Here is a 13,270-nt window from a genome sequence, read left to right on the forward strand (position 1 = left end):
ATCAAAAGGATAACCCTCAAGAGAAACACTTGTCAGTCAGGGGGAATTTCAGATCAGTCCATCTGGACCAAGAGAAAGCTATTCCCATCTCATTACCATCTGCCCTGTTCCAATATGGCCCAAGGAATGAAGATCCAGGGAGGGAGAGAGAAGGAACCTTGCAGAATGGACACATCTGCACTTCCTGGTAGGTCCCCTGGGCCTCAGCAGGGGAGAGGGAAACATTGAATAGGCTGAATATGAGAAGGAGCTGAAACTTGACTGACCTGGACTTGGGAAACCCAGAGTGATGCAATGTATAGAATGGCTGCAAGGTGATGCAGGAGATGAGGATGCAGTGGAGTGTGGGTGACGACAGCCCCTGGAGTAGGATGAGCCAGTTCACCTTTGTATCTGCTATGGTCTCAAACTTTGTGTCCCCCAGAAGTTTCATATTATGAAATCCTGATTCCCATGGTTATGGTAACCCTAGGTGGAGCCTTTGTGAAGTGATGGAGTTATAAGGATGAAGCCTCTTCAATAAGATGAATGCTTTTATATACAAGAGAAACACAGAGCTCCCGAGCCCTCCCCCCATGTGAGGATACAGTAAGAAGTGTATGACCAGTAAGGATCCTGCATGACCATGTTGTGGAAATCCATTTCCATTGTTTTTAAGCCTGTGTTATTGCAACCCAGAAGGACTAAGACAGCATCCTAACAATCTTTAGACAGTTCAGTAAACCTCATGCTATTTATACAAAGGTGTGAAGTACTTATATTGTCTGATGTAACATTGTGATAGTTGCCTGAGAGTTCATGGCTGGCTTTCATAAAGAATCTTGAGAATTCTCTTGGTAGTATGACCAGAACGATGAACAATTATCTAATTCTTTGATTCTAATAACTTGACCAGAATAATTGACTGTGATTATGAAGTAATATCTTAATGGTCTTCTTTGTAATGCCAGCTTCTGCTGCTGCTGCTGCTGCTGCTGCTGCTGCTAAGTCACTTCAGTCGTGTCCGACTCTGTACGACCCCATAAACTGAAGCCCACCAGGCTCCCCCATCCCTGGGATTCTCCAGGCAAGAACACTGGAGTGGGTTGCCATTTCCTTCTACAATGCATGAAAGTGAAAAGTGAAAAGGAAGTCACTCAGTCATGTCTGACTCTTAGCGACCCCGTGGACTACAGCCTACCAGGCTCCTCCGTCCATGGGATTTTCTAGGCAAGAGTACTGGAGTGGAGTGCCAGCTTCTGCTACTTGTGACTAATTGTAATAGAGCTTCATTCTCTCAATTGTAGGGGTGGATTTTCTTTTGATTTTCTATTAAATGAAGATAAGAAATGTTAAGAAATTGGCCTCTTAGATTTTGACATCTATACAGAGTCTGTGTTTATTTTTTTAAAAGGGGACCAATTTCACAGAGCATACATTAAAAAGCTATAAGTTCAAAAAAGCTTGCTATGGGATACATCATCATGACCACCTCAGAGCCGGATGGGATGGATGTGGATTTGGCACGAATTGGTGATTCGGCATCCCAGCATCTTCATATATGTGTCAACTTTACGTGAATCCCTATACAGGCACTTGAACAGCTTATAAAATGCAGAATGGCGCACATCTTCATTGCTGGACTCCAGGGATGGGAGTGCATACCAGTAAATGTGAGCCTTCAACATCTTCTGCCTTACTGGAACAATAATCTGAATACCCAAAGGATAAAGACTTCTTATGTATTTTATTAAGATTTGCTTATTTTTTCTTTGCTTCTAATTATCAAATTAAGATTTGGGGAAGACATATGTATATAAAATTCTCTATATGTGGATTTTGAAGCCAGCCTATGAAAAAACTATTAGGAGTCTAAAATGTAGAAACATAACTCAAGGTTACTTTTAACTTTCTCTTTTCTTCCTTCCCACTCTCATCCTTTGATTTGAGGAAAACAGAGAAAGAAGACAGTTGGAACTTCAATAGCATATGTCCTGGGTTACTTTGAAGAAAATGCTGATCTTGGAAATTCTGTTCTCTAGCTCTCTTACTCTTGAAAATATTTCAACCAACTGTGCTCAGGAAGAGCCAAGCTTTTGGTGGAATTGTGTGCAATGCAGGGAAGGCTGCCCATGTCAAAACTTGCAGTGAAGTTCTGATTCCTTTACAGTAGAGTCTATCACTATGAATGCCTAGGCTCCTGCTTTATGTAGTAGTAGTCTAGCATATAGAAGTCATGAATCTTTTTCTTGCAAAATGAGATAATTCCAAACACCTTACACATTACAGAGGTCACCTCTTTCATTAATGAGCAAAGCAAGAAAGCCCTCTGCAGGATGCTCACCTGGCAGAATTGCCTCTCTATGAATGCTTGAAGTTCTAGTAGATTTTTCACACTCTCTCTGGCACTTGATACGATAGTATCTGAGACTTCTTTCATACTCCGCAGGTCCGTGACTAGATAATACAGAGGTCTATTCCAGGAGTACAGTAACATGAGTATCCACTTACTAAGGTCTTCAATCTAAGCAACCAGAAGACACAGTCTCATTAAAATAATCATAATTCAGGGGTTTTAGTAACATGCGATCTTTGCTCAGAGCAGCCGACCTAAATAATTTGGTTATTCCTGTGTGTATGCAGAGATTTTTGAAGATAGTAAAAGTTTCAAAATTATAAAATGTAAGCTATTAGTTCACACTTTGCTGAATTATTAAAAATCTAGGTTATTTTAGGAACTAATTCTTCTGATGCATTCTAATTTATAACATGAATAATTTTCTTTTTTCTTCTGAAGTTCTACCACCACTCAGAGAGTTCTTTTATGTTTGTATGTTTGCGTGAGAGAATCTAAGTATTTATGGCAAGTCATTATGTGTCTGTAGTGCCTAACCCAGGAAAGAGGGATTTCACCTGTGCCCACATCATTGTCACCCAGTGATTCATTCATATTAATGAATCAAGTGAGTCATTCATATTGATGTTTGATCAGTAATTGTTTTATGATATTACAGCAAAGAGACATGATTTCCCTAAACTGGCTTTCTCTCCACAGTTGATCCCAACACCAGCCCCCTGCTGACATCAGAGCAGTCTGTTTTGTTGACATGTCTCCAGGCAGAAAATGGCACAGCATTGTAGTTAGTTACAGCATCAGTGGGATTCACAATGGAGTGTTCCCGCCCCTCCCCCCGGCCAGTTCACTACTACTAGCAGAATTGAGCCTGAAAATCCCAGGGGCTGAAGATCTCTAATTAATATGCTTGATTTCTTTACAGCCATAAACTGTTTTACTGGTAAAGAACAGAGAACGGAATAGGATTAAATTGGTAATGCACATAAAGTGCTTAGTAAATGTATGGCCATATGGTAACTCTCAATAAACTTTAAATTTAAGCTTATTGAACAATCCCTCCTCTTCTTCCTCTTTGACCTTTTTTCTTTACTTGATCATCCTCATTACTAATGAGCTTAACAGAGGAAAAGAATTCTGGGATCATTAAGAAGGTTGTAGAGAGAGAAGATAGTATTTTAATGGGGGATGCATGTTAAAAGATATTATATAATGTTAGGAGGAAGGATAATGCATGAAATCAGAAAGGAGAGATTATAATGGTGAAAATTTGGAGTTGCCATAAATGATTGAGGCTTGATATGTAAACTGTGTTGTCCTCAGAACAGAGCCATTGTTGCGGACATGAGAAGCAAAGCAATGTTTTATAGGCCATTGTGGAGGAGACTTATAAATTAAAAGGTGACAGAAGAGTCATTGAGAATGATGAATGAAGGAGGTGTCAGAGAAGTAGAAGCAGAATCAGGAGAGCCTTGAAAGGCAGACTCGGTGGCTTGGGTGGTGCGGTATAGGACTCCCACTTAGCCGTCACTAGTAACAGGGAGTACTCAAAACTGGCGTGTGTTTCTTACATATTCATGAATTTTGCAATCTTATATTTTGCACATGGAAGTTCCCATTCATTTCCTGTTTTCATACAGTATATTGGCTGCAATCCTGTGTCTAATGCTTTGGTTGAACTAACGTTGTCTGCATGGACAATTTATAGATCTGTTATTTATGTTGCTACTACAGATCATTAGTCATCCCTTGATTTCACTCATGCTTCATCAAGTGCATAATATAATTTCTCTTCAGTTGCTTATGGTTCCTCCACCATTTTCTGCATGTACAGTTACCATAACCTCTAATATTATGAAGCCTGGTAAGCTACATACTGTCTCATTTGATCCGGTGAAAAACCCAGGTGAAAGACTCACATTTGCCTCTAGGACTTTTTCTCTTTCTTCAGGAGTGTGGAGGGAATTGCTGTGGCAGCTGTTGGTGGCATTGATATAGTACAGTTGGCCCTGGGCATATTTTACATCCTGAAAGTGATCAGGCAATTAGTTAGGGTTGTTGGGCATTCAGTAGGTGAACCCATTACCAGAACATCAACATGTTTGACAGTCGTGTAATTTTAACGAGCAGCCATCACAAAATTTGAAAGTCATCCTTTTCCTACTTTTTCTATAAATTGTCTCTATAGAAATGATTTTACATCTAACTTTTCTAAGTTCAACCTTTTCTATTCTCTTTTTTTAATCTGTTTTTGTTTTGTTTTGTTTTTACTTTTTAGTATTTGAACCACATATAGTACTTTTGAACCAATACTTGGTGCTTCCCAGGTGACAGTAGTGGTAAAAAACATTCCTGCGAATGCAGGAGATATAAGAAGACTCAGGTTTGATCCCTAGGTGAGGAGCATCCCTTGCAAGATGGTTGAGCAGCCTACTCCAGTATTCTTTAATAGAAACCTTCAGCACCACTTTTTATTAGCTGTTGGCTCTACTTTGGGCTCCTTGATTGATCTAAAAGAATGAACATACAACTTTCAAATACTTTCATTAGAAACAGAATAATTGTTTCCAACTGTAAACTCCCCTCCTATTGTAGCTCTAAAGCTATTCTCTGCAAATCTTAAAACACCAGGATTCAGCTTTGTTTAACATGTTCCATCCACCAAGTTCACTGCAGAGCAGTTCTCATTTATTGGATATTTACTCTGAGCCTGGAGAAGAAAGCCCAGAGAGACACTGAAGGACCAGAAAATCAACATGCTTCCTTTTCCCCAGTCCCACCTAAAGGTGCTTTATGTCAGGTAGTATTGTGGACTGAATGCGTGTTCTTCAACTTCATGTATTAGAGCCCTAACTGCCAAAGTACTGTGTTTTGAAATGGACCCTAGCCCACCAGACTCCTCTGTCTGTGGGATTTCTCAGGCAAGAATACTGGAGTGGCTTGCCATTCCCTTCTCCAGGGAATCTTCCAGACCCATGGATAGAACCCAGGTCTCTCACATTGCGCGCAGATTCTTTACCATCTGAGCCACCAGTGAAGCCCATTAAGGTTAAATGAGCTCTTAGGGTGGAACACTGAAGCAATACATTTAGTGTCTTCATGAAGCGAAACACCAGAGAATTATCTCTGTGTCTCTGTGTCTCTGTGTCTTTTCCTCTATCTCTCTTCCCCACCCCCCACCCTGTGTGAGGATGCATGGAGAATCCAGCCTGGGGGGAAAGAATTCTTACCAGAACCTCATCTTGCTGGCACCCTGATCTGGAACTTCTAGCCCCCAGAACTGTGAGGAAATAAATTTATTTTGTTTATTCCACTGAGTCTATTGTATTATTTTATGGCATTCTTGGCTGACAAATACAAAATCATTTATTTTGGAAATTTACTGAAGAAAATGAATGAAAGGAAATTGAAAAAGTAAATGCACTTCTTAGGAATCCTTGAGATTTCGCAAAACTGATCCATTCTTCGTATTCCACATCTTATGAGTTGATGGCTTCTTTGACCTAGAGACTGTGTTATTTGAAGTTTGGCTGATGCAGCCTTCTTGTTGAAAGGACAGTATAGCCCAGTCACTTATGCAAGGGCTCCATCTGTGAGCCTGGCAGGCTATAGTCCATGGGGTCACAAGAGTCGGAAACAACTTAGCAACTAAACCACCACCGCAGTACTTACAAACTCATTGAACATTATTCTGGAATGCTTAAAGATGTTGTGGGACAGCCTGGAGGCATTGAGTGCCAGTACTGTAAAGGATTCCAGGGGGATGTCAGTCACGTTAGGACAGGAAGACTGGTATGAGTTGCCGTGGCACAGGAGCAGATTTGACATGACCAGCAGCAGCAGCAGGCAGGACCCTGTTTAATTAAAAACACGAGCCATTCTGAGATGATCTAGTCACCTGAGGTTATCAAATCTGTCCCGTGGAGGAAAGCCTTCTCCTTCCTTGTTGCTCTGAGCAGGAGTTGGTACTGTAGTAGCTGGGTTGGGGAAGAAGGAGTGTTTTCTGTGTCAGTTTAAAAGGATGATGATATTTGCACAGATAGCTAGTTGGAGAAGCATGTTACTCCCTGTAATTTTATATTGCTCCCAGAAGTATTTCTGTGCTCTGCAAACATTTGTAACTTAATTCTGAGCAAGAATTTTTAGGCCATTTTTTAAAGACAGTTTAATGTTTGGAGTCTGCAGACTTTGGCAGCAAGGCCCTCTAGGAGTTTGTACTTTTTTCGCTCTACATTGACTAATGCTTGCATTTTAGACACTGAAATGACAAGAAAAGCCCAGTTGATCTGTGTGGTTTACCATCACATTGGCTTAAGAGGAAACACATTACTGACTGATTACTACTATTGAGTACAAAAGAGAATACTAAGAGAAAAGGTTATTGTACCTTGGATCTGCTCACTCACCTTAGTAACCCCATGCATGTTTTTGATACTTTCCCTAAAGCTTTAAAACATCTTAAAATTTGTGTTTCACAAGAACCTTGTGAGATAGCCTTAATCTTCACTATGATCATCAAGTTCTGTTAATAAAGATGCAATGACTTGGAGAGAGCAAGTAATTTTCCCCAGTTCCCATTATTAGCAGATGCAGGTGACTGGGCACCAATACACTCATCTGTTCACTTCCTGATGTCACATCACACATGCCTGTGGCTCTCAGTCTGCATGTGTGCAACCAGGACCACATCCAGAGCTTGATGATTGTGCTTAGGAGAAAACTATTTTGTCTTTGACTGCAAAACAAAGTGACCCTAGAACATTGGTTTTATCCACTTGTTCTGCTCTGTCTATAAAACATTCACTGTTACAGTCTTTGACAATTATCAGTGTGGGGGCCTGGTTCTGCTGGCTAGCCTTTCTTCTAGGCACCTTGACAGTTCTACTTTTATGCATCTTTAATCTTCTTGTTACGTTTATTTCTTCAAGAAAACAGCAAATAAATCTCCAAATGGTAACACAAGAATATTACCTGGTCATCACCCAAGACAGCGTCATCAGCTCTATGAACAAGGCCTGCCCTTTCCTGACTTTGACTTTTTATGGACACAGTTTATCTGTCTGGTGGAGTACACCCTGACAACCCATGGGACTTATTTTCTGAACCATCTCCAAACATCTCCTCTTCAATAGTAGAACTAGACCTTCATGCTTCCATGATATATTGTAATATTTCAGAAATTATTCCTGACCCTACCTTTGCCCAACAGAACCATAAAATCATAGACTCTTGCAAGCATGATTTTAATATTACTTTTCCTTTTTGTCCTTTGTAATAAGCAGAATTTAAGTCTGAAGTGAGCAAGAATTGAGTTTGAACAAGGAACTGATAAAATAGAGATTTTATCCTCCTGAATGAGATCTGAACATGATTCTTTTTCCAATTCACCAAATAGTGGTAGTTTAATTAAGGATAAGATATTAGCATTTCCTGGTGGCTCAGAGGTTAAAGCGTCTGCCTCCAATGTGGGAAACATGGGTTCGATCCCTGGGTTGGGAAGATCCTCTGGAGAAGGAAATGGCATCCCACTCTGTTATTCTTGCCTGGAGAATCCCATGGTCAGAGGAGCTTGGTTGGCTACAGTGCAAGGGGTCGCAGAGTCCGACACGACTGAGTGACTTCGCTTTCACTTTCAGGTTTTCTCTGCTCTTAGTATAAAGGGGCATAGTATCTAAGAATAAAATGGTTATTTAAAATTAGGTGATGAAAATAAAAGGAGTGGTTCTTAAAAGGAAGACATATAAGTTTGAGAAATTTGGGACTATCTCTCTCATCAACTAAAGAGCTTATTGAGGCAGGCAAGGAGAATAATATCTTGTATAACATGGACATATTTGTGTGCATCTATTTCTGTGCATGTATACATGTGTTATGCATAAATATATGCTTAATTTCTTCTTGGAACTTTGGACCTTATACAATTCAATTTTATTAGAGGCAGCAAATAGCGCAGAATACCCTAATTCCTAATGTAATTAATCATTTATTGGTAGATGACTAACTATATGATTTTTTTTCCTGTTAAAATGTTATTCCTGTGTTTGCTTTGGTAGCACATATATTAAAAAGTTGGAATAATACTGAGAAAATTAGCATGGCCCCTGCCCAAGGATGACACACAAATTTGTGAAGCCTTCCATATTTTTTGGTAACAACTTTGAAGGATGAGACTGAAAGGAAGGTGGCAAGGAGATTCAAGATCCAGGGTATGTAGGTATACCTATGACTGATACATGCTGATGTGTGGCCAAAAGCAGTACAGTATTGTAAAGCAATTACCCTTCAATTAAACATCAATAAATTTAATTATTAAAACTGTTATTGAGAATCATATAACAGGTTCAGATATCCAATTTATGACTAAAGAGGATCTGACTGGAAGCTGATGATATAAATTATCATTGGTTAGTGATTCATCAAATTTATAGTAACATGAGAAAAATAAACTAACAAACACTACTGTCTGTGATTCAGTGCCATAGCAAGCTATAATCCTTGTCTGCATTCGACTTTAGGTAGTATAGTGCCCAAACTGAAACTGAGGCTGTTCCCAGAAGCGCACAGTCTTGAGTCCTGCCCAGTGTTTGTTCCTGATGCTGGAGGCTTCTGTTCACTGGTCACTAAGGCTGAAATTTTCTCTGCTGAGCATTCTCTGGTTCTAACATGTGCAGTAGTCTTTATATTTTCGTTTTATAATTTGATTCTCTTATTCTTTTGATTAGACTACCAAGTCTGTTTATAATTTTCCGACACTTTTGTGCTTTGATTTCTCTGATGCTCATTAGTGTATTTGCTTCCATGCCTACCTCTCTGAGTAGTTTTCAGCATCTACATAAACCCTACCCTATTCTCTTACTGTCTGGATTTTGATGTTTAGCATCAGCATATTTTATGAACTTCATTTTCTTTCTGGTGCAGTTTCTGGTATACAGCTTAAGCGTGTTGACTCCCATCTGGCCTGTTCGTGTTGTCTCCAAACAATTAGAGAAATCTGCTTCCTTTCTAGGCAATACTTCCCTTTGCTTTGATACCATTGCTACTTTCTGTTATTTCACTTCCTGCCTCATAAGCTTTGTCTTTCTCAATCTACTGTAACTTGAGTACTATATGCCTCTATGTTGTTATTACTATTTTAAATGAATATCAACCTAGTATAGCAAAGAATTAAAGGGAAGAAAATTATAGTAGTATTAGTAATAATACATTCCCTCAAGTTATAATCCAGTAATGCTCCCAGTTTTAAATGACTTTATATCCATGTATTATTGAGGTCCCCTACTCATTTTTCCTTAGTAGGTGTTTCAATTTTGAAATAGAATGTAGAAAACAATGGAGTGGAAAATTCTGGAAATCACCTTGGATTTTAGATGCTTCAAGATCAAGTATGTAATTATTAGTTTTTGTAGTTAGTAGGGTATTCTTAGCACATATAGCTCACTGTAGGGTGATTGCTATTGAGTGAAGGATGTATACTGGGAACTGCAGTCACCAAACAGGTGTTGGAGATAAAGAAAGCAATGCCAGGAAGACACAGGCTTCTGTTCTGGAAGGAAAACCTTACAGTGTCTGTCATCTACAGTCTACTCTTCAGATTTTTCAAATCATTTACTCTTCCTCTGCTCATTTAATAATTTGGGTTGTTTTGATTTCTTTTTCTACTGAGTTGCATGGGTCTCATATATACTTGGATACAAAGCCCTTACCAAATATGTGATTTGCAAAATTTTTCTTTTTCATTCCATAGGTTTCCATTTCATTTTACGGATAGCTTCTTTTACTATGAGAAAGGTTTTGAGTTTGATATGGTCTCACTAGTTTATTTTGCAGTTCTTGCCTTTGCTTTTGATGACTGAGTTGTTTGAGTTGCTTGTATTTTGGAAAGCAATCTTTTATCAGTTGCTTTATTTGCTATTATCTTCTGCCATTCTTACCAAAACACATAGACTGGCTGAATGGATATGAAAACAAGACCCATATATATGCTGTCTACAAGAGATCCAGTTCAGTCCTAGAGACACATACACACTGAAAGTGAGAGGATGGAAAAAAGATATTCCATGCAAATGGAAATCAAAAGAAAGCAAGATTGGCAATTCTAGTATCAGAAACAATAAACCTTAAAATCAAAACTATTATAAGAGATAAAGAAGGACACTACCAAATGATCAAGGGATCAGTCCAAGAAAAAGACATAACAATTTTAACTATTTATGTACCCAACATAAGAGCACCTCAATACATAAGGTAAACACCAACTGACACAAAAGGGGAAACTGACCATAACACAATAATAGTAGGGCATGTTAACACCGCACCTATACCAATGGATAGATCAACAGAACAGAAAGTTAATACAGAAACATAAGCCTAAAAGGAAATATTAGAGCAAACAGACCTAACTGATATCTTCTGAACATTCCATTCAAATGCAGAAGAATACAGTTTCTCTCAAATGCACATGGAGTATTATCCTCATCTTGAGTCACAATCAAACCTCAATAAACTTAAGGAAATTGAAATTATTTCAAGCATTTTCTCTGACCACAACACTATGAGACTAGATATCGATAATAGGAAAAAATAACTTTAATGAACACAAACACATGGTGACTAAACAACACATTTCTAAACAATGAAAAGCTTACTAAAGAAATAAGGGAAATCAAAACATTCCTAGAAACAAAGAACAATGAAAACATGATGATCTAAAACCTAGAGGATGCAACAATAGCAGTTCTAAGAGGGAAGTTTATAGTAATACAAATCCTACCTCAGGAAACACATTGAATGGACAACCTAACTTTACATATCTTTAACTCTTTTTAAATTTCTCTTGTCAATGTCTTAAAGGGTCTGTATAAAATTTTTCAACACCTTGCTTAGGTTTATTTTTAAGCGTTTTATCTTTTTTTGATGCAATAGTAAATGGGATTGTTTTCTTTATTCCAGTTTCTGATAGTTCATTGTTGATATCTAGGTCGCCAACTGAGTTTCATATATTGGAATATAGTAAACATAATGTATGCTACACCTTTAAAGAACAGACATTTTCCCACAAATAAGACATGTAGATGATCAAGAGGTATATGACAAGATGCTCAGCATAACGAATAATCAAAGAAAATGCAGATCAAAAGCACAAGAGATATCACCTCATACCTGCTGGAAAGGGTAGTACTGAAAAATGTAAGAAAAGACAAATGTTATTGAGGATGTGGAGAAAAGGAGTGCTTATGCACTGTTGGAAAGGAGGTATGCTGGTGCAACTCCCACAGAAACATGCTGTGGAGTTTCCTCAAGAAATTTAAAAGAGAACAGTTATGTGATCCATTATCCCACTTCTGGATATATAGTCAAGGAAATGAAATCATTGTCTCAAAGAGATATCCCTATTCCCATGCTCACTGCAGCATTATTCACAGTAGCCTTATTATAGAAACAATAATTTTTCAACAGGTGAATGGATTAAAACAATGTGATGTGACATGTACAGGAAAATATTATTTAGCTGTTAGAAAAAGAAAGAAATCCTTTCATTTCTGGCAACACGGATGGAACTGGAGGGTACCATGCCAAGTGAACTAAGTGAGAGAAAGACGAATACCATAGGATCTCAAGTAAAAGGAATTTCAAAAACAAAAGATGGAACTCAGAGTAGAAAAATGATTGCCAAAGACTGGAGGGTAGGACAAATAGGGAGAGATTTTTAAAGGTTAAATATTTTCTTGTATAAAAAATTAATAAGGTCTGAGGATCTAAGTTTGAACTTCATGATCTATCATGAGATCTAATCATGACATTGAACAAGCTCTGGGAGTTGTTTATGGACAGGGAAGCCTGTGTTGCCAGAGTCCATGGGGTCACATAGAGTCGCACACCACTGAATGACGGACTAAACTGAAGAGAGTGGAACTTACCTGGGTTCTCTTCAAAAAGCAAAAGTTAAACGTGTATGGTGATGACAGTGTTACTTAAGAGAAAGGGAAACTTGTTTTTAATACATGTACATATGGGGTGGACAAGATGATGGAGGAGCAGGTGGAAGTGGAGTACACCTCTCTCCACTGATGCATCAAGAATGTCTAAAGACGCAGCAGTTCCCACAGAACAGGTGAATACTGGCAGGACTTCCTGACTACTGAGAAGGAATATCCGGTCCATACGGAACTCAGTAGGACAAAGGAAAGAAGGGACAACGAGGAAGGGAAAAGAAGGAGCAGAGCAAGTGGGACCAGCCTGCACCTGGGGAGAAGGAGCTGAAGAGCAGGGGAGAGATCCCCACGTCCATGGCCATCCACTGGGATGGGGGAGGCATTTGAAGCTGTTGGGGAGTGAACTAACTAATCTGTCACAGTCTGAACAGAGGGAGAACCACATAGACAAGCCATGCTGCAGCCTTTCATACCTCGGACAGGGTTGTAAGTCCACTGGTGTCCACAGAAGCTGGAAGCTGGAGCCATGGGCACTGCAGAATGACTGTTGACCGTTGGGAGACAGCAGGATTGGATGGGATAGAGGAAATCTGCTGCATGGACTGCTTCTTAAGGAAAACCAGGAGGACATATAATAGGGTTCCACTGCCTGTGGAGTAGAGCTGTCTCTTTCTCCATGCTGGTACCTGCAGGTTGAGAAATAGAGAAAGACTTCAGTGAGGGTGGTCCTTGAGTGCCTGATGCACTAATCAATGGAGAATTTTGAATGTCTATATACCAGACCCTAATCTATTCTCTATCTAAATTTTGGGTTTTAGCATCATAATGTTTTTATGAACTTAAATTTCTTCTGGTAGAGTTTCTGGTTTACAAATTAAGCTAATTCCTCACATCCGGCTCATTTTTGGAATTTCAAGAAACTTTGAGCTCCTTCCTTCCTCTCAAGGCAATACTGCACTGCACTTTGCTGCCATTGCTGACTTCCCATACTTTGACTTCTTGCCTA

The 13,270-nt window shown here is 39.0% G+C and overlaps 1 protein-coding gene and 1 non-coding gene across 2 annotated transcripts; one reads left to right on the forward strand and one right to left on the reverse strand.

Moving 5' to 3' along the window:
* Positions 1 to 1,472: 1,472 nt before the first annotated feature.
* LOC138425182 (placental prolactin-related protein 3-like) lies at positions 1,473 to 12,792 on the reverse strand. Its single transcript, XM_070289408.1, has 5 exons — positions 12,738 to 12,792; positions 6,005 to 6,186; positions 4,252 to 4,359; positions 2,324 to 2,503; positions 1,473 to 1,691 (listed from the first exon to the last, which is right to left on the reverse strand). Exons 1-5 carry the CDS (start codon positions 12,790 to 12,792, stop codon positions 1,473 to 1,475), a joined length of 744 nt encoding a protein of 247 aa, XP_070145509.1.
* LOC138426112 (U6 spliceosomal RNA) lies at positions 8,370 to 8,478 on the forward strand. Its single transcript, XR_011251536.1, has one exon. It is a non-coding gene; the product is annotated as a U6 spliceosomal RNA (small nuclear RNA).
* Positions 12,793 to 13,270: the final 478 nt, after the last annotated feature.

Source organism: Ovis canadensis, chromosome 20 (assembly GCF_042477335.2).
Source record: "Ovis canadensis isolate MfBH-ARS-UI-01 breed Bighorn chromosome 20, ARS-UI_OviCan_v2, whole genome shotgun sequence".
In the NCBI taxonomy this organism is placed as follows: Eukaryota; Metazoa; Chordata; class Mammalia; order Artiodactyla; family Bovidae; genus Ovis; species Ovis canadensis.